Source organism: Macrobrachium rosenbergii, chromosome 4 (genome assembly GCF_040412425.1).
Source record: "Macrobrachium rosenbergii isolate ZJJX-2024 chromosome 4, ASM4041242v1, whole genome shotgun sequence".
NCBI lineage: Eukaryota > Metazoa > Arthropoda > Malacostraca > Decapoda > Palaemonidae > Macrobrachium > Macrobrachium rosenbergii.
This window is the reverse complement of record NC_089744.1, coordinates 26,631,666-26,657,066: the sequence shown is the minus strand read 5'-3', so window position 1 is coordinate 26,657,066 and position 25,401 is coordinate 26,631,666. Positions and strand designations below refer to the sequence as shown.

General features: G+C 36.2%; 2 protein-coding genes across 2 annotated transcripts in view; one reads left to right on the top strand and one right to left on the bottom strand.

Annotated features, from left to right (window-relative positions):
• LOC136831430 (orcokinin peptides type B-like) overlaps window positions 1-14,263 on the top strand; it is a 71,777-nt gene extending 57,514 nt beyond the window's left edge. Inside the window, exons 2-4 of the mRNA XM_067091886.1 lie at window positions 7,155-7,203; window positions 11,430-11,463; window positions 13,306-14,263. Of these exons, the coding sequence (XP_066947987.1) occupies window positions 7,155-7,203; window positions 11,430-11,463; window positions 13,306-13,831 (609 nt within the window). The 3' untranslated portion in view covers window positions 13,832-14,263. The remainder of the gene's footprint in view (window positions 1-7,154; window positions 7,204-11,429; window positions 11,464-13,305) is intronic.
• LOC136831420 (uncharacterized) overlaps window positions 1-25,401 on the bottom strand; it is a 550,888-nt gene that overhangs the window by 399,587 nt on the left and 125,900 nt on the right. The gene's annotated exons all lie outside the window — the stretch shown is intronic.

The following is a 25,401-nucleotide window of genomic DNA, read 5'->3' as shown; positions in this document are numbered from 1 at the left end:
TTCATCTAATTCAGACTGGTGGAATTCTTTTAAAGACTTCTGACAGGAAAACTTTCTTTCTCATCAGCGAAAGTAAAGAAAGAACATTCCCAAACAGATGTACAAAAAGAGAAAAGGAAAAACTTTCGGAATATTTACCAAATCCGATGAAGAAAAGTTCTTATGAGAGTTAACCAACTGAGGTTTCCAACAAGCAAGAGTTTTTCATTTACATTTCTTTTGCTTTTTTTCAACGGTTCAATTCAATTAACCTGGAACAAAAGTATGCCGAAATGATTTCCGATCCTATTCAAGAATTTTGATTAATTTCTGGCCAGTCTAGAGTTTTTTCTTAAACTTTCTTTTTTCTTGTCTTTTTCTCTATCTTTATCTTTCTTTTTTCTTTTTCTCTATCTTGCTTTTCCTCAAACACTATCTCCCCTTTCACTTCCTATGTAGGTTCGCGTTACTAAGCCCAAAGTCTAAGGTTCCCTTTGTGAATTGCTGCTTTTGTACAATGAAGAGATTTCTGACGCGCTTCGTAAACTTTATCTACTTGAGCCTTTGTGTTTTGGGCGATCTTAACGGCCTTTTGCGAGATCACAGGACCATTAAGTCTTATGCTATGAAGTTTTCCGAAAAATTCATTTTAGTGAAGCGCACGTAATTTCCAGTTAGTGGGAGGTAAACGGCTATCATTTCGGATTATAATCAACTCTTATCTATTCTTTTTATTATGATCAGATAAACTAATTTGAAATGAATGTCAGCTGATGTCTCAGAAATCATAAAAACAAAAATTCCACTGAACAAATCCCGCTCTTCAACAGAAAAACTTTAAAATCTTATTTCTGTCACAAAACGCTTATTGCAACACAGGATCATCATACCCGGTAGCAAGCGGCCACCCTCCAGGCATCACTGTGCGTAACTCAAAAGCTTCTTAGCGAATTCAAAACTGGGTTGCATAACCATGAGGTGACCTTTTCAAGGATGACTTCTTCCTCCGCTGGAAGGCATCTGCCAAGATGAGGAGGAGGAACAAGATGAATGGTATTGTCCTGAGCGCATCACCAGAAGGATAAATAAAAAAAAACTTAATAAGTTTTAAAAAAGCAGAAAAGTAGTAACCCTGAGGAAATAAAAAATATTTCTCTACATCCCTTTACTGTTTCTCTTCCGGAACCGGAATTTACAAGCCCAGCTGAGATTGTACATACTGAAAATGAGAACAAAGTAGCTGAAACCATTCCTTATTATGTAAGGAAATCCGAGAACAGTATGATTCAGTATGATTTACTACTGTCTTACACTCGACTGTTGGTAAAATAAGTATTTTCAATGTTTTCCTAACGTTCAGTATGAATTAACATGCAGACGTGAACTCAGCTCCCAGTAAAATAACTAACGACATTCTGTTTTTTCGCTAAGAAATATCAAGGTGTCCAGCAATCGACAGTTAGTAAAATAACTATCCGCATTTTTTCTTAGTTTTGAATTATTTTTTTTTACGGTGGTAACCGATCATTGTTTAAACCAACACTTAAGAACGGTTCTGATTCCCGATTTCCTCTGATCATCCAAAATGTCTGCTCGAGTTCACGTCGCCTTCTCGAGAGGAAGACTTTCAAAAACTTCCAATGTTCAGAAGTTAAGAGGCACAATCTGATTTCCTCTCTCTCTCTCTCTCTCTCTCTCTCTCTCTCTCTCTCTCTCTCTCTCTCTCTCTCTCTCTCTCTCTCTATGAAACGACAGAGATTCTCAGTACAGTGTCCACTATAACTTACCTGTTTAAGAAACGTGCCAGGATGCCATAGGAATACTTGAATGCACTGGCATCTTCACTGCCACATTTCCATCACAGGCATTCATTATTTTTCCATAAATGTCCAACACGGACAGGCGCTACGATGCGGCCTTTTTAAACGCACACTTATGGTCTTTTACAATACCTCTCTCTCTATGTAGTTCTCTTTATATTGAATTACCCTTTCATTCCACAAATACCTTTATCGAAAACTTCATTTTTTATCCATTCTGTCGGTACACAATACTAAATGATGTCAAAGAATAGCACTTAAATTCTGTATAATTTGGTTTCATCATTTACAATAAGAATTCCATAACTAGTTGCTCCTCTGATTTTGAAAAGCTGAAGATAAGGACAAATATTCCATACGCTTGAAACTTTTTTCTTGAAAAGTAGAGTTATGTACTAATGACAAATATGCATTATCAAAATGCAAATATTTTCTGATGTTAAAATAAATAACAGAAAAATCAGCATAATACTGAAAGAGTAACACTCTAATTTAGATAATAACGGCGAAATGTTTTCCATGAAAAGGGAAACAACTCTAGTGTGAATTTGTATAGTAGTCCTGACATGCGAACAGCTGACTGGCACGGATGCCAAGTTGAATTAGCAATGACAAAAAGGGGATAACGAATAACGTCGAGTTCTCCATTCTTCCGTGCAACTCGCATTTTTATATATATACTGTTTTATATATGTTTATATATATACACATATATAAACACATATATATATATATATATATATATATATATATATATATATATATATATATATATATATACTGATAGACAGATAGATAGAGAGACATATAGAAATACATGCATCTTTACTTTCACGTTTAGAATTATATTCCGAATGAAAGGGTAAACACTACACAAACATATGGAAGATAAGGTAAAAGAAACACCTTGAAATAATAAAGTTATGACAATAAACATCACAATAAAGAACAATAAAGGTGTTTAGGGGGTAGTGGTATGAAACAAACGCAAATCTTCCCGGACAGACAGACAAGCAGAAGAGAGAAGAAAGTAAGAGAAAAGAAAAATAATTTCAAAAATGAAAATACAGTATGATTACGATCCTTAAATTCTATTTTCAGAATTGAATTTTTAAAAGTTTTTGGCTTTAATGATATTTCTCTCTCTCTCTCTCTCCCTCTCTCTCTCTCTCTCTCTCTCTCTCTCTCTCTCTCTCTCTCTCTCACACACACACACACACACAAAACACACATAACAGGTAACTTTACTTTAGAACTATAACAAATATTAGAAAGTTGCTACTTTTGCGAGAGAGAGAGAGAGAGAGAGAGAGAGAGAGAGAGAGAGAGAGAGAGAGAGAGAGAGAGAGCGTAACCAATGAACTCCCTTCGTATCCGTATCAAAAACCCACCCATCTCTGAATTAGGGTTCGGGAGGCCCCGCCCCTGCCACCCCACCATTACCCGTCTAAATAACTTTTCAACTCTGCCATGCTTTGAGAATCTTCCCCAGCTTCTTAGGGTCTTAAGAGGGGAATTTAACACGGGATTTGCAGACGGAGGAGGACGCTGAGACGACATTCCAATTTGTCTCAGCCGTGTGAACCCATTCCCTCTGATAGGAAGAGATAACAACGCAGGCGACAGCTAGGTACAGGTTAATTGGAATGCGAACTCATACGGAGTTGCTCTCACCTTCTGCATAGGAGGAAGGAAGGTGGATTCTGGAGGAGGAGGAGGAGGAAAGCTGGAGGAAAAACAGCAGGCGAATTGGAATATAAAATCTAGGCCAAACGCCAAGCGCTGAGACCTATGAGGTCATTCAGCGCTGAAAGGGAAACTGCGAATAAAAAAAGTCTGAAAGGTGTAACAGGAGGAAACCCTCACACTGCACCATGAAAAACTTGTTAGGAGAGGATGAAATGAAATGTAAGATGGAAGAAAGAGAATATGAACGGAGGTACAGTTAAAGCAATGAGCGGAGTTGCAGCTAGAGACCGAAAGGACGCTGCACAAAACCTTAAGTAAAAAGAGCACGTGAAATGGATGAGCAACCTAAAAGAAAAAAAGGGGGAGGAAACATGAAGGAATTCGATGCGACAGTTGATCTTTATTCCTTCCTGCTCACATCACGATACCTATTGTGATCGTCTTCATTTTTTTCCCAATTACTGATGACCGGCAATGCTTTTATTATCATTTACTTTCAGGTTATACTTTTCTAATTAAATTATTTTTTATTCCACAGCAACTACGACTTTGATTTTTAGTAAAGACTGTATTTTTTTCACGGTGGCTCTCCTTCCACGGATATGTCGTCATTGTTTACCAGTTAAGCTTTCTTTGGTAAATTTTCTAAATACTCCAAGATTCACTACATCAGTTGTTCCTAAATAAACTTGAAAAATATTTGTATCAATCATATATTTGCAATGACATCATTACCAAAAAATTTAATGACCTGCGTAGAGAACAAGTAATTGGAGAAAATCTTCTTCTTTAATTAAATTCCAGGTGTTGTCTCCCGTGCTATTATCGACGAGACAGGAGGCTGTTTTCGATCAAACAATCAATACACCCTCTAACCAACACACGTTACTATTCTTGGATTCGGTGAAACAATTCATAACGTCTAACATGGGTACAAACGATGGTGACATCGCACTTCCCACAGGCACTGCCTTTGGCTCGTGACTTCGCGTGACATTAATTAGACGAGCCTCTTCCTTCTTCCTCTATTTTGACTTCGATGCCGCCGTCACATCTCTTAGATGCTGCTATCCAGCAAATATCATCGTTGGCAACTTACTCTTCTTCTCCGTCTTCTTCTTCTTCCTCGTTTATTCCATTCTTCCCATTCTATGATGTTAACGGTGGGTAACAATTGCCCTTCCTGGTTCATCAAGACATTTTCCTCTTGGCGCAGCTGCATTTATGATATCCAAAGGAACTAGACGTTACGACGAGGAAGAAAATTCCGGTGCCTTCGATCTTCGCGTCTGACGCACCTGAGAAGAGAGATGGTTCGATCTTCTTTTGTTTGTGGGCGCTTGGCTTCCACCTTCCGAGGTGAGGTTTCTGAATGTGGCAGGAAATGGGTTAAAGTTTAGGGCGTTTGTACGGTTCCCTCAGAAGTTTTCGTTTCCAAAAGAAATTTGGGTCATATGCTAGATAAAAAAAAAAAAAAGTTTTGAAAACAGACTTTTTCTTCTAGTAAAACTAAATGAACAATTACTAGAAAACGTGAGAAAAATAACGCTTCCGAAACAAATTTGAAAATACAATGGAAAAGCAAAATGATTTTGAACGAAACTTTTAAAAATACAATTACTAAACTTTTAAGCAATTCACTGACAACATAATTCAACAACAATTATGAATTGTTAAAGAGCATGAAAGTGAATTGCAGAAATTGATAGGAATTTTTGTTATCAACTAAATAGTTATAATAATAAAAACAATGCCAATACTGTACACTGAAGATCTTCAATGCAAGGAAAAAATAAACAAAACGGTACTACAAAAAAAAAGGGCTCCCTATAATCGCTCAGATTCTCATTTCACTGCCATAACGGAACTGCAACAACTGCTCCAAGACTGAACGGTGCCACAAAAAGAAGGCGCCCTCTGGAACTGGTAAGGCCTCGACTGCACTGCTGCTGTAAAGGAACCCTGAAACTCGGCGGAACAGAATAAAACCAAAAGGCCGTTCACGAGCGTCTAGGCAGTGAATGGTTAAAGCTGACTGGGAGACGCCTTCAGAATATCGCGTACACGATCAACACAGTCGTGTTTCCCTTGGCAAACGATCCCGCAAGCAAACATTGACCCGGCGGGTGTCAAAATGCAAAGACCCAAAATGGAGGACCAGAAAATTCTGTTGACATTCGCCCGATGAAGAAATTCCCCAACCTTGCAACAGGATATGCAACCGACTTATTAGTTTTCCTTCGTAAGGAAAGCAAGCAACAGCAGCAAGCTTCTGCTTCTGCTTCCGCTTCTGCTGTAAGAATATTTAGGTCTTTCGAGGAAGGCTTCTTCCTACTCTTGCTTTCGTTCCTTCTGTCTACACTGCTTTTCTTTGTTACTTCTGTGCTTGAATTGAACAGTTCATAACATCTTAGAAAATCTCATCACTATCATGGATAGAGGCGTAAGTGTTGTTACGTAAGTGGTCTTTGCATTATCAGTACCAATACTAATTAAACTGTCATAAAAGACTGAATTTTCTGGATATTCAGTGTCTCTAAAATCAAAAAAAATAAATAAAATAAAAAAATAACGGCTGCCTTTCCTTCGCAATCTGTACCAGTTTCACATTACACTTCACCTAAAATTCATTCTACATTCAACTTCACCTCAATACTTACCACCATTTCGAAAATAAAATGTTTTGTTTCTTTTGAGAGGCCATATCTTTCCCGAGAATACAGACTACAATATAAAGGGAGAAGTGTTTTTGTTTTTTCAAAGATGTCGAACGAAAAATAATAAAAGAAATCCATCCACATCATCATGAGTAACTAGCGTCTAATTTCCCCTTATTGTTGTCACAAGATATTATGCAGTCTGACATAAGGCTTAGTTGATGAAACTGCTTCTCTTTGTTATACATGTTTTATGCATATCTAATAACTTTACATATTTTGTTCCTTTTCTACTTCTAAAGGTTTAATCTAGAGAATTAAATAACTACGAGAGTTGGATAATCGACATGTCACACTGTCTTATTTTCTTGACCAACAATCACCCCAACAGTCAACTACTAAAACAAACTGAAGTCCAAAAGTATTACCTTTGTAAAAACAACACGCAAAAAAGATTTAAAAAAAACTGTGAATTATACCAAGACTTTGGGCGTAACCGACAAAACCCAACTTTACATACTCGTAAGCGCCGTGATTTATACCCACTGTCGAGATTGTCCCAGACGTAACTAGGCTACATAGTTTCCTTTTGGCACGCAACCTGTCATTAATTGCGTTTCTATATTCGATTGACTTACATGAAAGTTTTAAATATACATCTCAGAAATCTCAGAACGTTGGACGAATAGATATAGCATGTAACACCTTAAAATTGGCATTGCATCACGTAATTTTTTCTCCATTGCAAAATTAATTGGAAGAAACTATTAATATTTCCTACATACTAGTAACAATTCTACCTACTGAATTCGGTCCCTAGGGTCCTATTAGATCTCATAACAAAAGAATAGGATTCTCTCCCATAGGAGAGGCAGGCCCACTCGCCTACCCTGGGGCGTCATGGAATAAACCTTAAAGGAGTCTTTTGTATGTACAGTTTACATGTCATGTTCTGTCTGTGTAGTTTTCTTGATGAACCAAAGTAACACTGGTTTCTTTTCTTCCACAGACCACAGCAAACAGGGCGGCAGCAACCCAGCAAGATCCAGGATACACAGGTATGAATAGTATATGATTAAAAAATCGTAAGAAAAATAGAAACACTGAAACCAGAAGTAAGAACCTACTAGATACAAAATCAAAGTCATTCGGTTTCCCCCTTGTCTGGAATGGAATGGAATGGAATATAGAATTTTGGCCCAAGGCCAAGCGCTAGGACCTACGAGGTCGGTCGGAGCTGGAAGGGAAATTGAAAGTAGAAAGGTTTGAAAGGTGTAACAGGAGGAAAACCTTGCAACTGCACTATGAAACAACTGTTAGGAGAGGGTGGAAAGTAAGATAGGAGAAAGAGATTATGAAGGAGGTACAGTAAGAGGAATGAAAGAGGCTGCAGCAAGTGGCCGAAGGGACGCTGAAAAGAACCTTAAGTAATGCCTACATTGCACCAAACGAAGCGCATTGACGGCATTACCCCCGTACGGGATCTCCTTGTCTGATATAGTATTCAATCGACAAACATAAGCGGAACCTACTCATACTCCAATGTAGAATTCTGGCCATGACCGCCTAACCAAGGCTTTAAAATCCCAACATATAACAAAAGAATTCTTAAGGCTTCGTTCAAAAGGGATTTCGAAATTTCACGACTGAGTCGAAAACCAATTAATTCGGATTATTGCCGTCATAGGATTTCGCAGATACCTTACACGAATTTATAAGTTGCATTCGGCGCTGGTCATGCGTCATTGACTCCAGCATTATTTTTAATTATTTATTTTTAATTATTTATTACTGTTTACGTGTGACGTTAGAAGAATACCGCATGTGCCGGTCGCCTCTTCTGCTAGAATTAGTACCCAATTTAAGCGATCAATTGAAGACGCATTTGCTCCGGGCAGAGGAATGATAAAATAATAAACAGTGTGTGAATTCAACCGTATAGATTTTAAATACTGTTACCAGAACTTTTTTTTTTTTTTTTTTTGCTTCAGAGAATCTTTTTATGCATCTCAACCATGAACCGTAATATTTACCAAGATAAACTTTTCCTGAGTATTTTATGGAAAACTTTTGTCACCGCTGTTCTTTTCAAGCAAACTATAAACAAAATCCCGGGAAAACATGAAATGCTATGAAAATTTTTTGGCGTTGCTACAGTTTTTTTTTTTTTTTTTTTTTTGCTGAAGTTATACTAAACACAAACCTTTTAAAAGGACTGTTTCCCCTGGAGTTCTGAGTTACAGTGAAACTCTGCAACTCACAGCATTCTTTGGAGAGAGTTTGATCGTTCTGCACAGAAAATGTCTAACTTTTTTTTAATTATTATTTCTGCTGTGTACTTGCAGTCCTTAGTGATTCTTTTAGTGCTTTAATTGCTGCTTTATTATTGTAAATGTTATTCGTATTATCACTGACTTATTATTGTCACCGATGTTATGAACATGGTAATTGTGTATGTATATGTATATATACTGTATATACACATATACTGTATATACATACATATATATGTATATATATATATATATGTGGGTGTACCCTGAAGATGACTTTTGAATAAAAGTCGAAAGTCTTAGTTGTGTGTGTGTGTGCGCGTGTGTGTGCGCGTTATTCCTGCTTCTAATCAAATGCTGTTATTTCCGATAGTGAAGAGAAATAATGAATTCATTTACATTCGCTGCAAAGAGGCGGGTGAATATATTTCCTTACTAATTAGTTTTTCAATAACTTTAAATGGAATGAATAATTGCATTTTTAGGCTTCGAGCTCCAAATATGTGATGCCCACGTTTCAATTCATCGCTATCATCCAAGGAAATAGCGTTTTTCCTTCCTTTCTTAATTCCTGCCTATTCCTAGGCAGTATGCTTACTTTGCCATTTACTTAGTCATTAGTATTGTAAGTAACTTTCTTGAGCCTGCTTTTATTTTATTTCTTTTCATCTTTTCCTTATCACATTAACGTCTTGTCATTATCTTCTGCATCGTTTGTAGATCCGGCCTTTAACACAGTATACTGATTTTCACCGTTTCACATAATATACTAAACCCACATCACTTAAGGCTACCTTAACCCAAGGATAATTTTCACCATCATTTATACTTGACGTTTATCATTTCATCATCAAAAATTTTATTGTCGCTATATTACATCTTTCTTACACCAACCCTTCCAGCATTTCTCCTCTTGACTCTTATCTTTTTCAGGACTCTTAATAACCATAATTATGAATATTTCAGTTCCTTGAAGTCCGTGTGTCTGGGTAATTACTTGCCGTATCTTTGGCTAATCGTCCTTTATCATAATTGCTTTCGTTCTTTTGTTTATTACCTAGGATATGACCCTTCTTGCGTATGCATAGTTAAGTAAGGTCCAGTTTGCATGACACGGGCTTCTAAGGGAAGTTTTTTTTTATTATTATTATTTAAAGTTCCAATTCCTTTCACACTTTAAATAACTGCGTGAACTTGCATGAGGCTAGACATATCCTCGTTCCACTTCACTTTACATTTCTCTTCACTTTATGTCGTTAATTTTTCATTGGGCTTCGGTTATAAATATGTCCTTCGTGTCTAAATATGTCCTTCATGTCTAATTTGTCACTGAATTACATTCATGCCAAGGCATCCTTTATCTCCATTACAGGTTTACACTTTTCAGTTCGTTCTTTCAGACTTTTCTTTCACTAGCCATAAAACGATCCAGTAAATATGACCGTAAATATCAAACCTTAATATGCTGATTTTGTGAGCTGTAAAGAAATGAGAAAAATTTCAATTCGAGTTATCGGCTCTAAATTTCGGATGAAATGCAAAAGTAATTTCCACCTGTTGGATTTAAGAGCGTCCATAATTCTTCACATAAGCCCAGTGAGCGAATTCACCTGAGAGAGAGAGAGAGAGAGAGAGAGAGAGAGAGAGAGAGAGAGAGAGAGAGAGAGAGAGAGAGAGAGAGAGAGAGAGAGTATGCTCCATAAGATTTGGTAGCTACGTCATCAATCGATTCCCATGACGATCAGTTCTGTTTGCTCATTTTCAAGGGAAAGGTCATTGAGAATGCTTTCTATTTTTGGTTTATTTATTTTCTATTATAAATTTGATATGTCTTGCTGGTAAGACATTTACCGACGAGCTCGAATTGCTCAGATGGACAGAATGTTCACTGACAATTATTTTCTTGGAATAATTTCGTCATGTGATGAAATGAAATGAATATGCATTACAGTGAGTCCAAATAATGGTTCACGCTGTAATCCTACAAAAATAACAGAAAATAAATTGCAGCCATTTGAAATTCATATCCGTTGGTCTACGTACGATCATTTTGTATATTATTCTACTGCACCGCACGGCTTAGCTCTCTCTGAAGTGTTCACCTGTCCAGAAAATTCATGTCAGTTTATCATGAGGCATTTCCTCGCTATTTTTTTTTTAACTTGACAATACTATACAGTATAGCGCTCTCTCTCTCTCTCTCTCTCTCTCTCTCTCTCTCTCTCTCTCTCTCTCTCTCTCTCTCTCTCTCTCATGGTTCTTTTGACTCCAACCAACAAAGAGATTCTCTTTCACTTTGGTCCTTGTTGCGGAAGCGGTTCTTCGTGAGCAATATCCCCTGTTAGTGAACCATCCTCGAATCAGTTATCGAACTCGGCCCCGGAAATTACAAAGGGACAAAACTGGTATCTGAAGCCATACCCTGATTGGCTCTTTCGCATGTTTACAACTGGAAATTATTTCTATATATATCAAACTTATTTCTATATCTATCACGGTTTTGATGAGTCTATTCTTATTGCTGATCATATGTAGTATATTTGACTGGAACAGGCGTAGCGATAGTTATTATGCCGCAACAGACAAATATTTTATATATACGTTATTTATATATATATATATATATATATATATATATATATATGTACATATATATGTATCTATATATATACAGTATATACTGTGTGTGTGTGTGTGTGTGTGTGTGTGTGTGTGTGTGTGTGTGTGTGTGTGTGTGTGTGTGTGTGTGTGTGTGTGTAAATATGATTTCATAGTCTTCGTCTAGAAAACAACAGCTATAGAATAGAAAATTATTCCCACAATGTTCGTTGCAAAGGAATAGACTAGTAAAACATTCAGGAGCATGCTCAGAGCATTCAATGAATTTGCATGCAGTCAACACGTACAATTAAATAAAATAATTCAGATAATCTTCTGCTTGTATGAAACATTTCTGAAATATATACAAATTGTTTCATTATTTTTGCTAAGATGCTCGTTTTTTTTTTCAGATAACGCACCTGTAAAGCGATTCGACTCATTCACGTAAGTATTGAATATATTCTTTCTTTTTTCTCTGGCGTTTCCATGACCTCTCTATGAAAGGACTCTGTCCCTAAACAACGTTTACAGATATTTTTTACTGATCCGAAAATGCTAAGACTATTTCCTCAGCTTGAATCCCGGTAATAAATATATACTTTTGATAGAAAAGTTCAGAAATGATAGTGAAACTGAAATAGAATATTTCCATCGTTTGAATCCGAGTAATATATAGATACTTCTGATATTGTCTGTGGAGACATACCATGGCTTGACCAAGTTTATATCTAGGTCATCTCAGGTCTCTTCCTGGCTCTTTCATCCTTGGGATCCAAAATCCACACGCACAGCCTCAAGTAGAGGTAAAGCGATCAACCAGAAACTAAAGATATTGAGAAGGCCTCTCTCTCTCTCTCTCTCTCTCTCTCTCTCTCTCTCTCTCTCTCTCTCTCTCTCCTTTCTTTTGCTCATTTCTCTTCATTGGAATTTCAGTTTGCGTGATGTCTAATACAGGTGCCTTCTGTAAGAGATTAGAGAAACGTTTCATAATAAGGTCTGTAATCAATTTAGAATTCCTTTTGGTCAAGTTTCCATATAAAGACAAACAGAACGAAAAAAAGGTGTTTAGGAAGGTGTTTTTTTTTTATTCCACAAATAAAATGACAACGATACTGGTTAGCGTATTTTCCGAGCAGTGTTTAGTCCCTAAAATTATTAAAAGCCAAAATTTGGAGGATGTATGTACTTCGGAAACTTTCAGGAATGCCGACACTTCTGGAAGACTTAACCCTTAAGGCTACAGCTCACTCACTTTCAAATAATTTCTGCCAACATATCACCTGTGTGTGTGCCAAAAAATAACAATAGATCATCCGAATTAAGCAAAATTCTAATTTGGATAAATGCATATCAATCAGCCATTCCTGGCTGTAATTTAGTTAAGATAAGCACATTCCACTCAGGCATTCCTGACAGTAATCTGATTTGGATAAGCACACACCACTCAGTCATTCCTGAGAGAATCTCACACAGCACTTACACATACATTCCCAGCAGTAATATGATCTGATTAAGCACAAAGCATTCAGTCATTCTTACGAGTAATCTGATTTGGATAAGCAGAAAGTACACAGTCATTCCTGACGTAATACGATTTGGATAAGCACATAACACTTGGTCATTCCTAATTATAATCTAGTTTGGATAAGTACATAGAGTACTCAGTTATTCCTAACAGTAATATCAGTGAAAACTGCAGCTGTCTATCATCATCTAACAAAAAACAGAAATAGACAAAGTTCATTTTCTTTTATGGCTATGACATACAGATGTGACATACAATACTCTTAATGTACTGGCTTGCCGATGTAAAACAAAGGAGAGTATAATAATAATACGTGCGTTTTCTTACAAAAATCGATATGGGGTATTGTTTCTCATCTGAACATTCCTTAATGGTTGTTTGATTAATATTCCCAGGGCTCTGATGATTTAAACCACATAAAATATATATATATATATATATATATATATATATATATATATATATATATATATATATATATATATATATATATATATATTTAATCACATACTATATATATGTGTGTGTGTGTGTAACACTAGATGATTCATCAGTTTCATTTCTCAATCAATTTTTCCTCCTAACTGGACTTCAATACATATTAGTTCACGACATGAAGTATAAAAAGAAAACAATGTAAAGAAATTTCCAACATAATTATTTCGATAGTTTGTTAAAATAATAGATGCAACTCTAGTTCTCCATCTGCACATATACTTAAACTGGTTCTTTTATTCACTCATCAATTCCTTCTTTTCCAGAACCGGTTTCGGTCACAGCAAACGTAATTTCGACGAGATCGACAGGTCTGGCTTTGGATTCGCCAAGAGAAACTTCGACGAAATCGACCGATCTGGCTTTGGATTCAATAAGAGGAACTTCGACGAAATCGACCGTTCTGGCTTCGGCTTCAACAAGAGGAACTTCGACGAAATCGACCGATCTGGATTCGGCTTCAACAAGAGGAACTTCGACGAAATCGACCGCACCGGAATGGGCTTCTACAAGCGTAACTTCGACGAAATCGACCGATCTGGCTTCGGTTTCAACAAGCGCAACTTCGACGAAATCGACCGCACCGGAATGGGCTTCTACAAGCGCAACTTCGACGAGATCGACCGATCAGGCTTCGGCTTCAACAAGCGCAACTTCGACGAGATCGACAGACAGGGCTTCGGCTTCGCGAAGCGCGTCCTCAGCCCCCGTGACCTTGCCAATCTCTACAAGCGCAACTTCGACGAAATCGACCGATCTGGCTTCGGCTTCGTTCGACGTAGCTCCGAGTGAAATGTTTCGCCAGACTTCAGCGGAGAAGATTAGGATTATTATTCTTTCTTAACTGTTTCCAGACGACAAATTCTCCATTTAAACAAAAATGAACTGCTAACACTTCTGTTTCATAAGCCTCGTGCAGTGACACTGGTTAACAATGAACGATGTTGTTCTGGTCAAAATCCTCCAAAACGAATAACGAAGTAGTGAACGCATCAGAATGTATAATCTCTATACTTGTTTTCTTACGCAGAGATATTATTATATTACCGTGACCTTCCTTTTTATGGTATTACGCACTCTGAAAAAAGTTCATTTCAAGAACATATCTCTTTAGAGGTACCTCCAAAAAGGGGCAGTGACCCTTTTTCTGGAGGTCTTCTTAGTCTCATGTTAAAACATAGGTGGCTGGCAATGTCAAGGAAGGAATAAAGACTATTTTTAATATGTTTGACTTTCTTTCTGCACTTTTATTTCACTGTGTTGTTATTGATACTGTTTTGGGCTTGTATCCTTACTGAACTTGATCAACAGAAACTATGAAATAAAAACGACATGGAAATGAAAGATAAAAAGAATAAAAATTCCAAAGAAAAAAATGAAGAAAACTACTGAAACGAATGCTGAATCTTTAAAGACTCCAGGTAAAAATAACTGTCAGCTTGGTGACGTCAGAGAACTGGGACTTGTCATGCCTTCTGCACTATTCGTAGAAGCTTAAGGACACTATTCTATCTCATAATTCCAGAAGCAAGTGTTTTTTTTTTTTTCTTTCCTTCTCATGACAAAATCACTCTGATGTGCTGATGTTCCTTGTGGCCAAACTGATGGGAAATGCTCTTTTATTTGTCACAAAATCAAAATAAAGGTATGTATATAAAACACAAAGAATGCTTTCACTATATGCATTGATTTCACAGCTCCGAAATGAGGGGGAGGCTTGGAGATGGGCCTGTTTAATATATATATATTTTTTTTTTGTCTGATGTATGTAAAAAAAAAGGATTAATAACTTTTAAGAGGATATGGTAAATGAATTTTTGCTGACCCATCCATTCGCTGAGAAATTGGAGCGTCATATACCAGCAGTGTTTTTTTTATCAATGTTTAACAACTCATTGCATTCAAACCAAACGATACAAATTACTTGTAAGATTACAGAAAATATATATGAACAACTATGCTTTATTCTTTACCACTTGAAATGCTGTAGCGACAGAATTCTGAATATCTGATATACACTGATATTCACACATTTCATATATATATATATATATATATATATATATATATATATATATATATATATATATATATATATATATATATAATATAATCAGGGAAAATTTATGAAAGGAAACTAAAAATCATATCAATATATCGATAAACCATATGACTCGGATGTTTAATGTTATGAATTTTTATGAACAAGAGTGCCTTGAAAAGCACTGTGTGATCTAAATGCCGAAATGTCCATCCACTGAAAGTCGAATATTCTGTAATTCCTGACGAGTGAGGTTAAGAATAAATTTCTCGAAACATGCCTACATACATACAGTACATACATTGCCAAGACTACTTGAGGTATCAGATGACAAGGGAGAGTGTATGACAAAAGAAGACTATGTAACGGGAGATGAATTTGTACGCAGTTAATACAAAACTGTATTTAAAAATACAGGAAATGGATCAGATGGAGGTAATGAATATTAGAATTCAAAATGAAAGATTCTGACAGGGGTCACAAGATTCTTCTAACATCCTTATTACACAAGCAAACAGCGCTTATATAGCATCTGAGCGAGCAAAAAATGCCTACGAGTGTACAAATCATACAGGGAGGAAAAACTACATGAATGTTCTAAATGCACAGATTTGTGAAGCAGACAAAACAATGGCAACCGTATTCAAACAGGAAGAACCCCGACAAGCAGATAAAAACTACTGAAAGACACAAACAAAACAAACAGAGAGCAACCACCAGAGTTCCAGGCAGGCATATAGAGAGAAAAATCTGACTCCCTGACAGAGTGGCCTCAGTAGACACAAAGGAATTGCATTAGATAGGCTAAATATATTAACATTTCTCAATGCCGTAATCATGATACGCGTTTGCTTCACTGTCTTATTTTATGTAAAGGCTGGTTAGGCAGTAACCTACTGGCTTTGTCTATTTCGAGCCATACGAATTGAGAACGGAACAGAGGGCAGATTCCAAACTTCAGTAATGGAAGGGAACAAATCACTTATGAGCCATTCCTTGAAATGATAAATTAACCTTCCGGATCTTTTTAACGGTCTCCTAAACATCACTTAATATCTGTACAAATGAAATCTTATGAACAGATACGGTCATATTGCTTAGCACTGAAAAGGATGGCAAATGTGGCTCACCAGATAAAATGATCCCTTAGAGTGAACAAAATTACTCACTTTACGACATATACAGTATTTCTTTAAAGCTAACCCCCACTTCAAATAATACACATTTTTCGCCCATGCTGAAAAGCACATTTTTGTTTATTTCTTGTAAAACAATTAAGAATTTAGAAAGAGGTCTTGCCCGAGACAAAACATCACTAATTCCTGGGGATTCCTTAAATCTCAAAGAAAAGGCACGAACAGCAGAAGTCATTATCGAGCCCTTTTCTGAGAATTACAAAACAGTTGATATCAGTACTGAAATTTTTCAGCACCTTCCTCCGATAACCAATGATAAATAAATTATCTTAGATAAAGGCACCTTTGATAATCTTAAAGTTCTCGGTAGTTCCGAGTTAATTTCTATCCCTTCTCCCTATAAAAGGTTCGTATTATGGGCGCTGACGAGATTTTGTACGCAAGAAATTATACATGGCAGCTAACTGAGGCTACCTATAATTTTGGAGCAAAATGTTTCTAATAATGAAAAAAGAACTTCATTTATCTCCATCACAAAAGGTATATCATAGAATTTGTACATTGAGTTTACAGTAATACATTTTTTTAAAATTCGCTTTAAAAAAATTCAACCTGAATTAATTCACTGATGTCCGGTTCGAATTTCAGGTAAACAAAAGCTTCCACGACAAAAAATTTCAATTCATTCATTAGTTATCTTGTTCAATTCACTCAGTAATCTTGTTCAATTCACTTTTTTTGACAGATCAATTTACTACTACGGTGTGTCTAAAATAATGCGTAATTCGTATGGGTTTCATGACCAACGCGAGGACTCCGAAATTTTTTACTTAATTCTATATAATCAGAACATAATAAACACAGAATTACTTAATCTCTCTCTCTCTCTCTCTCTCTCTCTCTCTCTCTCTCTCTCTCTCTCTCTCTCTCTCTGTGGTGTAATCTATATTCTAACCAGTTAACTGTAGACTGAGAACGGACCAGGGTCTATATAAGGGACAAAGTTCATAATGCTCCCTAGCTTAGTTTAATGGTGAGAGTCAATTCAATGAATAAAATATAGCACCTGCAGATGCTACTGTTTGCAGAAGCAAAAAATACGAGAGCTGTTTACAATAATACTCATATGCTTGGTGCCATAAATAAAGTCACACGCACTGTTAGGCGTAAACAAGCATGAACATTATGCTCGTTGTATTACACGAGGCCAAAACTACAGTGAACATAAAGTCAGTCCTATGTTAATAAAACTTGACAATAATAATAATAATAATAATAATAATAATACAGAGAAATATATAACGACAAAGGGCAGTATATAAAGATACCTGGTCTTGAACAGTGGTGGTAGAAGACCAGAAAGTTTAAATGATAATTATAAAACTACAGAGAACCGGATATCTGCAGGCCTTGTCAAATGTTACTTGAATGCCACGTTTCATTGATTTCATTCAATGCGTCGCAGGAGGGATGCTATTTTCCAACGTAGAAAAACAGATAAAAAGAGTTTTAAATAAATAATGTTGCATTATTTTCGTATGTGTTTAGATAAAACATACATAGCGTAATTCAATAAATAACCCCGAGAGAGAGAGAGAGAGAGAGAGAGAGAGAGAGAGAGAGAGAGAGAGAGAGAGAGAGAGAGAGAGAGAATTACAGTCCAGGCTAGGAAGCACCTTTTGACATTTCCCATTGTCTCATATATATATATATATATATATATATATATATATATATATATATATATATATATATATGTGTGTGTGTGTGTGTGTGTATATATATATACACATTATCTGTACTCAGTGGTTACGACGTTAGATCTTGGCTCGACTTATCAGGAAGCTTGCTTGAGTGCTTCAAACGCGTTGCGCTCAGTGTTTTTTTTTTTTTCTACTACTATCGTTCTTTCATCTATCTCTTGTTCTGTTGTGGCGCCATGACAGCTTAACTGTATGGAACGATGCGTGTATATGGAATTATTAGAAAAATTTACGTTTTTTCCCTCCTTAGTTGCAAAATGCTGATGAATTCTTCGTCTTTTTACTTGAAGACTCATATCTAATAAATTACATTTATATTAGTTGTCTCTGTATACAAACTGTTTCATAACTGTTGTTTTTAATGGAACTATGATAAAAAATGAAAGGTTTTCAAGAAACTTCTTCAAAAAAATCAATGAAACTAACACAGCGTTAGAAGATATGCCAAAAGTCTACTATCTTCTGTAAATTTTCTTTCAAGTTTTTATAGTTTGCTACATAAAATATAACAAGAGGAATAAATAACTTGATTATCAAAATTGACCTTCTATCGTGTGTTCCATTGCTTACTCTGAGTTGATTCTTGTTTGAAAGATCAGTGTCACAAAAATGAAAGAAGTCCCATGAAAAGTCTTCGTTTTACTTGTCTGGAATATGGTTTCCCTGGTGACAAAGAACTGGAAGCAATGCTGTGTTTTATAAAAAAAAAAAAAATAAATAATCTGAGAGAAGCGAATTTTGCTTAACACATACGCAAATAATAATCAAAATCTGTAACGTTGCTACTCGAGTCCTAAAGTGAATCATTTGAGACTATCGATCTGCTCATCTGAAAAATACAAAATAATCGCCGGTTAACCGTCTAAACATCTATCTAAATTACCAGATGAGAAAAAGCAATAACAAATTGTTCATGAAAGAGATTATACAACCCGCACAAGAATTCAAATGGTGCGGCCGGCCACGGGTACTCTTCTGGAAGTAAAAAATTCTTGTCAAAAGTATGCATATGAAATTACAGTTCCGTTGCATTACAGAAAAATAGTAGATAACGGAAGGGTTAAAGGTAAGCTGTCTTGGCCCCTGACAGCGGCAGATGTTTGTTCGGTAACATCTCAATCATTGCTGCGACCCTGGAAATTTGTTCTGCCACTATACGTGAATTCAAGCCCACAGAAATAAAATAAATTCAATTCTCCTCTCTCTATTTCATGCACAGATACCTTCACACACACACACACACATGTATATAATATATATATATATATATATATATATATATATATATATATATATATATATATATATATATATATATGTTATATATGTATGTGTGTGTATATGTAAGTATGTTTGCATGTATGTACGTGTGTGTGTGTGTGTGTGCGTGTGTGTATCCAGGAGCGACTGAACTTCAAGCGTTTACGCAAGATATAATTTTCTCTTAGTTTAACGAACTCAGTCTTTCGTCACTGCATGGGGAAAATTAATGTTACGAAAAATTTATGACAGGAAGTTATAAAAATTACATAGAAAATGCTTATATGAAAATGTAATAAAGCAATATCTGAAAAATACAAAATAAAACGGATTGAAACCAGCAAGAACGAGATACGCGGGTGCGATGTTATGAAAATATGAACAAAGAGTCAAAAATAGTTCTTGTGTACCATGATCCCAAGCAAACTTCCAATATGCAAATGCAGCGTGATTACACGTTACGAAACTCCTCTCTCTGTGAAACTGAGGAAATTAAATCGGAGGAGAATATCCGCGTCCCTCGCGCTATGGGATCATTCAGAATAACGTACATCGATCTTTCAAATCGAAATATATGGGAATTCTTATTATAATGTTAACGGAAATGTTCACTTTAAATGTGACTCAATAACAACGATAGAATTAAACTGTTTATTTTACAGAATAAACCGTAGTTATACGAGATTGCACGAGTCACTTAAAATCTAGTATCGCTATATTATTTAAGTTGACTTTGCACGTAGCAAGGTTTTCGTTCGATTTGATATTTTTAAATATTTTTCTAATTTCTGAAAATCTATAGACAATTTCCTATTAACCGAGACTGCCAGGTCGATATTACGATATGCCATAACCACTGTTCCCATAAATTCAATTAAGAACGGCTTCTAGTATGCAACGGATGCAATACATACATATGCATACATTAAAGCATATTTAATATTATATTTATTACATTTGCTATGGGAACTGAATACATTATGAAGTGGAATGCAATATAAAATTTGGGCCAAAGGCCAAGCACTGGGACCTATCAGGTCATTCAGCAGTAAAACGGAAAGTGAGAGTAAGGCCAAAGGCCAAGCACTGGGACCTATCAGGTCATTCAGCAGTAAAACGGAAAGTCAGAGTAAGGAGTTAAAGAAGTAACAGGAGGAAAACCTCGCAGCTGCACTAAGAAACGACTGTTAGGAGAGGGTGGAAAGTAAGATGGAAGAAAGCGCCTATGAACGGAGGCACAGTAAAAGGAATGAAAGGGGTTGCAGCTAGGGGCCGAAGGGACGCTGCAAAGAAACTTAAGTAACGCCTACAGTGCACAGGGTGAAGTACCCTCCTACGGGATGAATGCCTTATGCACGTGTCTGCAAACATACCACCGCAGCAACGTCAAGGGCGATATTTACACAAGTCATTTTGCCTTACCGATAACTTTGCGTCAAGGCTTATTTCAGTGTCAAAACAGAACGTTCCTTTAAAAATTAATCTGTGATCATGTTTTTGTTTCATACAACAGGAAATAAATTAATTAGGAGCTTGCTCGTTTCGATGACTGAGCCTTTCCTGCACTTTTCAGCTATAGAATTTCCCACCTTCCTTCCGTTTTCCCTGAGTTTTATAACTTTCGCCATTTAAAGTGATGTCTCGGAAGGTGTCCCGTATTGTTATGGTCAATTTCCAGTTTTAACTTTTTCCTTCTCGGACTTCGTCTTTCCAATCCGAGTTTCAATAAAAAAAAAAAAACCATAACTTCATATAACAGAACCATCACTCAGGTTTTGTGAATTAAAGATCGAAAACGGCAGTGATACATGGATTGAAATCTAACACGTTTTGCCAATAAAGCACAAGTCTGTTAGGTTGTTGAACCAGTTCTTCCTCAAGGAAATAAATACCACGCGCAAAAAGTTAAAAAAAAAAAAAAAATAGTTGTATAAGTTTTACATTCATTACGACAAACGCTTTCTTGAATTAGAAGAGATTCACATACTTTTTCATGGTAAACAAATAAAAGCAAGAATTCGCAATTCTACACTCAACTGAGAGAGGTCAATTCAAGACCGCTAACACCCACGACGCATATGCCACGCCATACCAAGGCTTTCAAACAGGGTATAACGTCACCAACACGAGGAAAACCTGTGAGTATAGCCAGAAAGATAGTTCAGAAGTCAGAAAACCCGAATAGAATCTCCAGTCAATAAAGTAAAAGCAAAGTGGAGTTAGGGGTTAACGAAATTCCCACTGGGATGACGAAAAGCGTTATTCAACTTAGATTAAAATATGATACAAGGTAAAAATCTAAAGATATTCGCCACACTCACTTAAAGGAATAAATTATTCTCTCCACATTTAAAACGCTTATTACTGAATTACTTTTCACTGAAAATGAAAAAAAATCTTAACTTGGCTTTTAGAAGAAACTCGGAATACTGAAGACCAGAAAGCTCCAATCACAGATATTGGCAGAACATTTTTTTTTACCATTCTTTTTATTTTTACTTTCGTAGCGACTGATCATTCTCTATACAGAAAACTTGGCATCTTGAATAGAGCCTGAAAAAGGAGGTTCCATCTCCAAGATGTTTCTTTGATGCGTTCCAAAAAAAAAGGAAAAAAATGCACCGATAGCCCAGCGGCTACAATCAATACCTAAAAGCGAGAAAGAGCAGGTCATCTAACTGTGGAAAAATCGCAAATTGACCTCACTCTCACTCGACAAAAATCCGAATGGAGAGCAATTTGGGTCTTCTGCAATCGAGTCGTAGTAGCTGTCCTTTCACATAAAGAGATTACTGACACTTTTTAACGTCTTTTTATTCATTGCTGAGGCATCTACGTGATGATCTAATCTTACGATTGCGTTTGAACAGTTTTATTAACTTTTTAATTAAGAATTAGAAATACCGATTTTATATATGTAACTTTGATGCCTGCTGGCATACAGGCAGCTTAGCCTAATCAAAAATAAAACAACCAGTTAACCAGTCATTACATCAAGTACTTCCAGAATGTGTTGGATTACTAACAATGCTTTCTCTCAGCAAGCATGTACGACAAAGACATTAATTAATTTTGAACGAAAAAAATAAACGATATCAAGAATTTAAGAATTTTTTTAAAGAGAGAAATTAACTCCAAATCCTGAACATATGACTGCTGATGTGGAAAATTTCGATGTTTTTATTTTAGCTGTTCACTGGGAACTTTGGTATGTTCATTTCGTTTCTTCGTCGATAATCAACCAATTCTTTAAATTACCCAACTACCAAGGGAACATGAGTGTACATTTACTTATTAATCCTGACTAACATAAAGATGGAGCAGAAAACATAAAACCTCTATCTTTCTTACTCCAAATGAAAACAAGATAACGCAGGGGAAGGGTGGTACAACATGAGGTTCAGGAAACAGAAGACAGTAAAGAATTCTAAGGCTTCCCTACCACGAGATTTCGTAAGTGGTCTCCACATGGGTTTTACATGGAAACCTCAAATACTGAAGCGACCCTCCTTGGGCTCGAGATTTCAACTCAAAAGAAGAGAATGAAAAACAACCTTACAACCCAGAGTAATATAGAGGAGAGGTGAGGACAGGGAAGTACGCAGGGCCAGAACTACGATCGCAATATTCCAAACAGGAATTAAAAGACCAATGCAGCAGAAGTCTTTAAAATGACTATAAACCCCTAAATAAACCAAGATAGGCAACTATGATTTAGGCAGCACTTGTAAACCTTCTCTGTACAGTCTTATATCGACACCTAGCAACCGGGCACAACTATGAAAAATTATTGTTTATTTGACCACCTATCAAAAGCTGGACAATTCTGTATATAAATATAGTTTAAAAATTTAGCTATTCTATTCCAAGCTTAACTCTGCACAGATGAAAAAATCAGTGTAAGACACTTACATTCTGAGAAATAAGTATAACCATAGGGTCACATGGAAGGTCATGTTTTAAAGAGAGAAAGTTAATTAAATAAAAAGTTTAAGAAATACATAAGCTGAATTAAATAAAGTAAAGAGAACAAATGAAATAAGTAAATATCGATAAAACCAAAATCGATTTCCAGCAATACCTGCACTGACAACTAAATAACGCACTGACAACTAAATAACTTTGCCTTGCCCAGGTAACGGGAAAGGAATTAAATAGGAGCCTAAGACTGCGGAGACTTAGAAAAGGGAAAGAATTGTAAAATAGTGGAAAATACTGTAACTTTATACAAAAAAAAAAAAAAAACAGACAACCGAACACTGGGCGTTCATGACCGATCTCTTCAGCGTAACTTTTGGATGTGACGAATTTAATTTTTGTTTTAATACTGTTTTCCAGTTCTCGTTACTTTTACCTTTTAAGTCTAGCTGATTCGCATACCGCTCCATTTCGGCGCCCTATAGACTTTCCTCGGGAGAGAAATATTCCACACAAAACATGCATGGGTTCTAGATTGCGTTTCTTTTTCAGCCCTGCAATTATTGTCCTTTGTGAACGCACCCTTTTCTCTGTATGTGGTCTGTCAAAGTTTTGTTTTTTCGACGAACTATTTTCTTTCATTTTTGAAACAATTTTCCAGCAAAAGTTCGGTGAAAACAGAATAGCCAAGTGTTACGGCCAATTCCACTTTCTTTTCTTTTTTAATTTCGTAAAGCATTTCTTGCAGTGGATGCATTATCACCTTATTAACCTCAACACTATAGAATACAGAATTTAGGCTAAAGGCCAAGGGCTGGCACCTATGAGGTCATTCAGCACTGAAATTGAAACTGACAGTAAAGAGGTTGGAAAGGTGTAACAGGAGGAAAACCTCGTAGTTGCACTTTGAATCAACTGTTAGGAGAGGGTGGAAAGTAAGATGGAAGAAAGAGAATATGAACGGAGGAACAGGAAAAAGAATGAAAGGGGTTGAAGCTAGGGGCCGAAGGGACGCTACAAAGAACCTTAAGTAATGCCCATAGTGCACCTCACGGCACTACCCACCTCAGCTGATTCAGGCAATCTTTAATGAAGTCAAAGAATCTTTTCGTCGTTCATTAAAGATAGAAATTTCCCTTTAGAACAGACCTGATGTACAGTCCGAATAGCATGCTTTATATTTCCTTGTATATTTCATGGAGGCTGCGCACCTATGCCATCGCCATCACGTTCTCTGTTTGCAACGTCATATATTGCGGGCAACAGATGCGTTTCTCCTTTGCGTAAGGTATGCTGCTGCCTCGTGACGTGGCTGCTAATGAACTGAACTTGGTTACTTTGAGTGAAAAAAAAAAATACTTCTTATGGCTGAAGTGTGGAAAAAAATCAACGTGTAACCTGTGTATATCTTGCAATGTACAAAAGAAATAAAATAAATTGAAATACGATTACGTTAAGAGACTTCAACGAAGGAAGGCCAATTTATACTACTGTTCGCTCTGCACTAGCTTTGTTTTAAATGGGTATTTTGTATAACGAGTCTGTGAGAGGTGCAGCTGGTGACTCACCCCTTGCCCGGTGCGCAAAGTGCCCAAAATTTCTGGAGGACCCCTGTATAAAAACATATAGGCTATATGACAATGAGAAAATAACAATACGTTGTCAGTATAAGTTATTTTGTGGGGATGGAGAGATAGTTAATCAACTGTACTGCATGTCCAAGATATATCATAATAAACCAGAAAACCAAAAACGAGAATCTGGAAAAAAAAAAGTGAAAGAAACGATCTTTCAGTTAGAATTCGGTGAAAAATCACTTTCATTAACCCCACCTGTAGTGCTTGAACCAGACGAATCGGTTTAAAACATCCCCATATGTGGAAAAGATAATTTGGAACAAAAATGTTAAAGATTTTGACTACGAGGCTCTGGCATAATATAAAAATACACAGCAGAACAACCTACAAGAAAAAAGCGGCTCATATGTACTGAGTAACTAAGAATTGATTAACTGACAAAAATACACTTAACAAATCTAAACTAAGATAAGAAAAATTTAAATTTTAAGAATATGAAAAGAAATAAAATGATTGTACGGGATAATGTTAAACAGGAAAAATCTGAAACCAATAATTAGATACGTATTATAAAATCTGTTGAAAACAACCCAAATAACGATTGGAATAATGTTGGTGTTGACAAAAGAAGCACTACAAATGAGTTTCCTACTCAAACGGCAATACA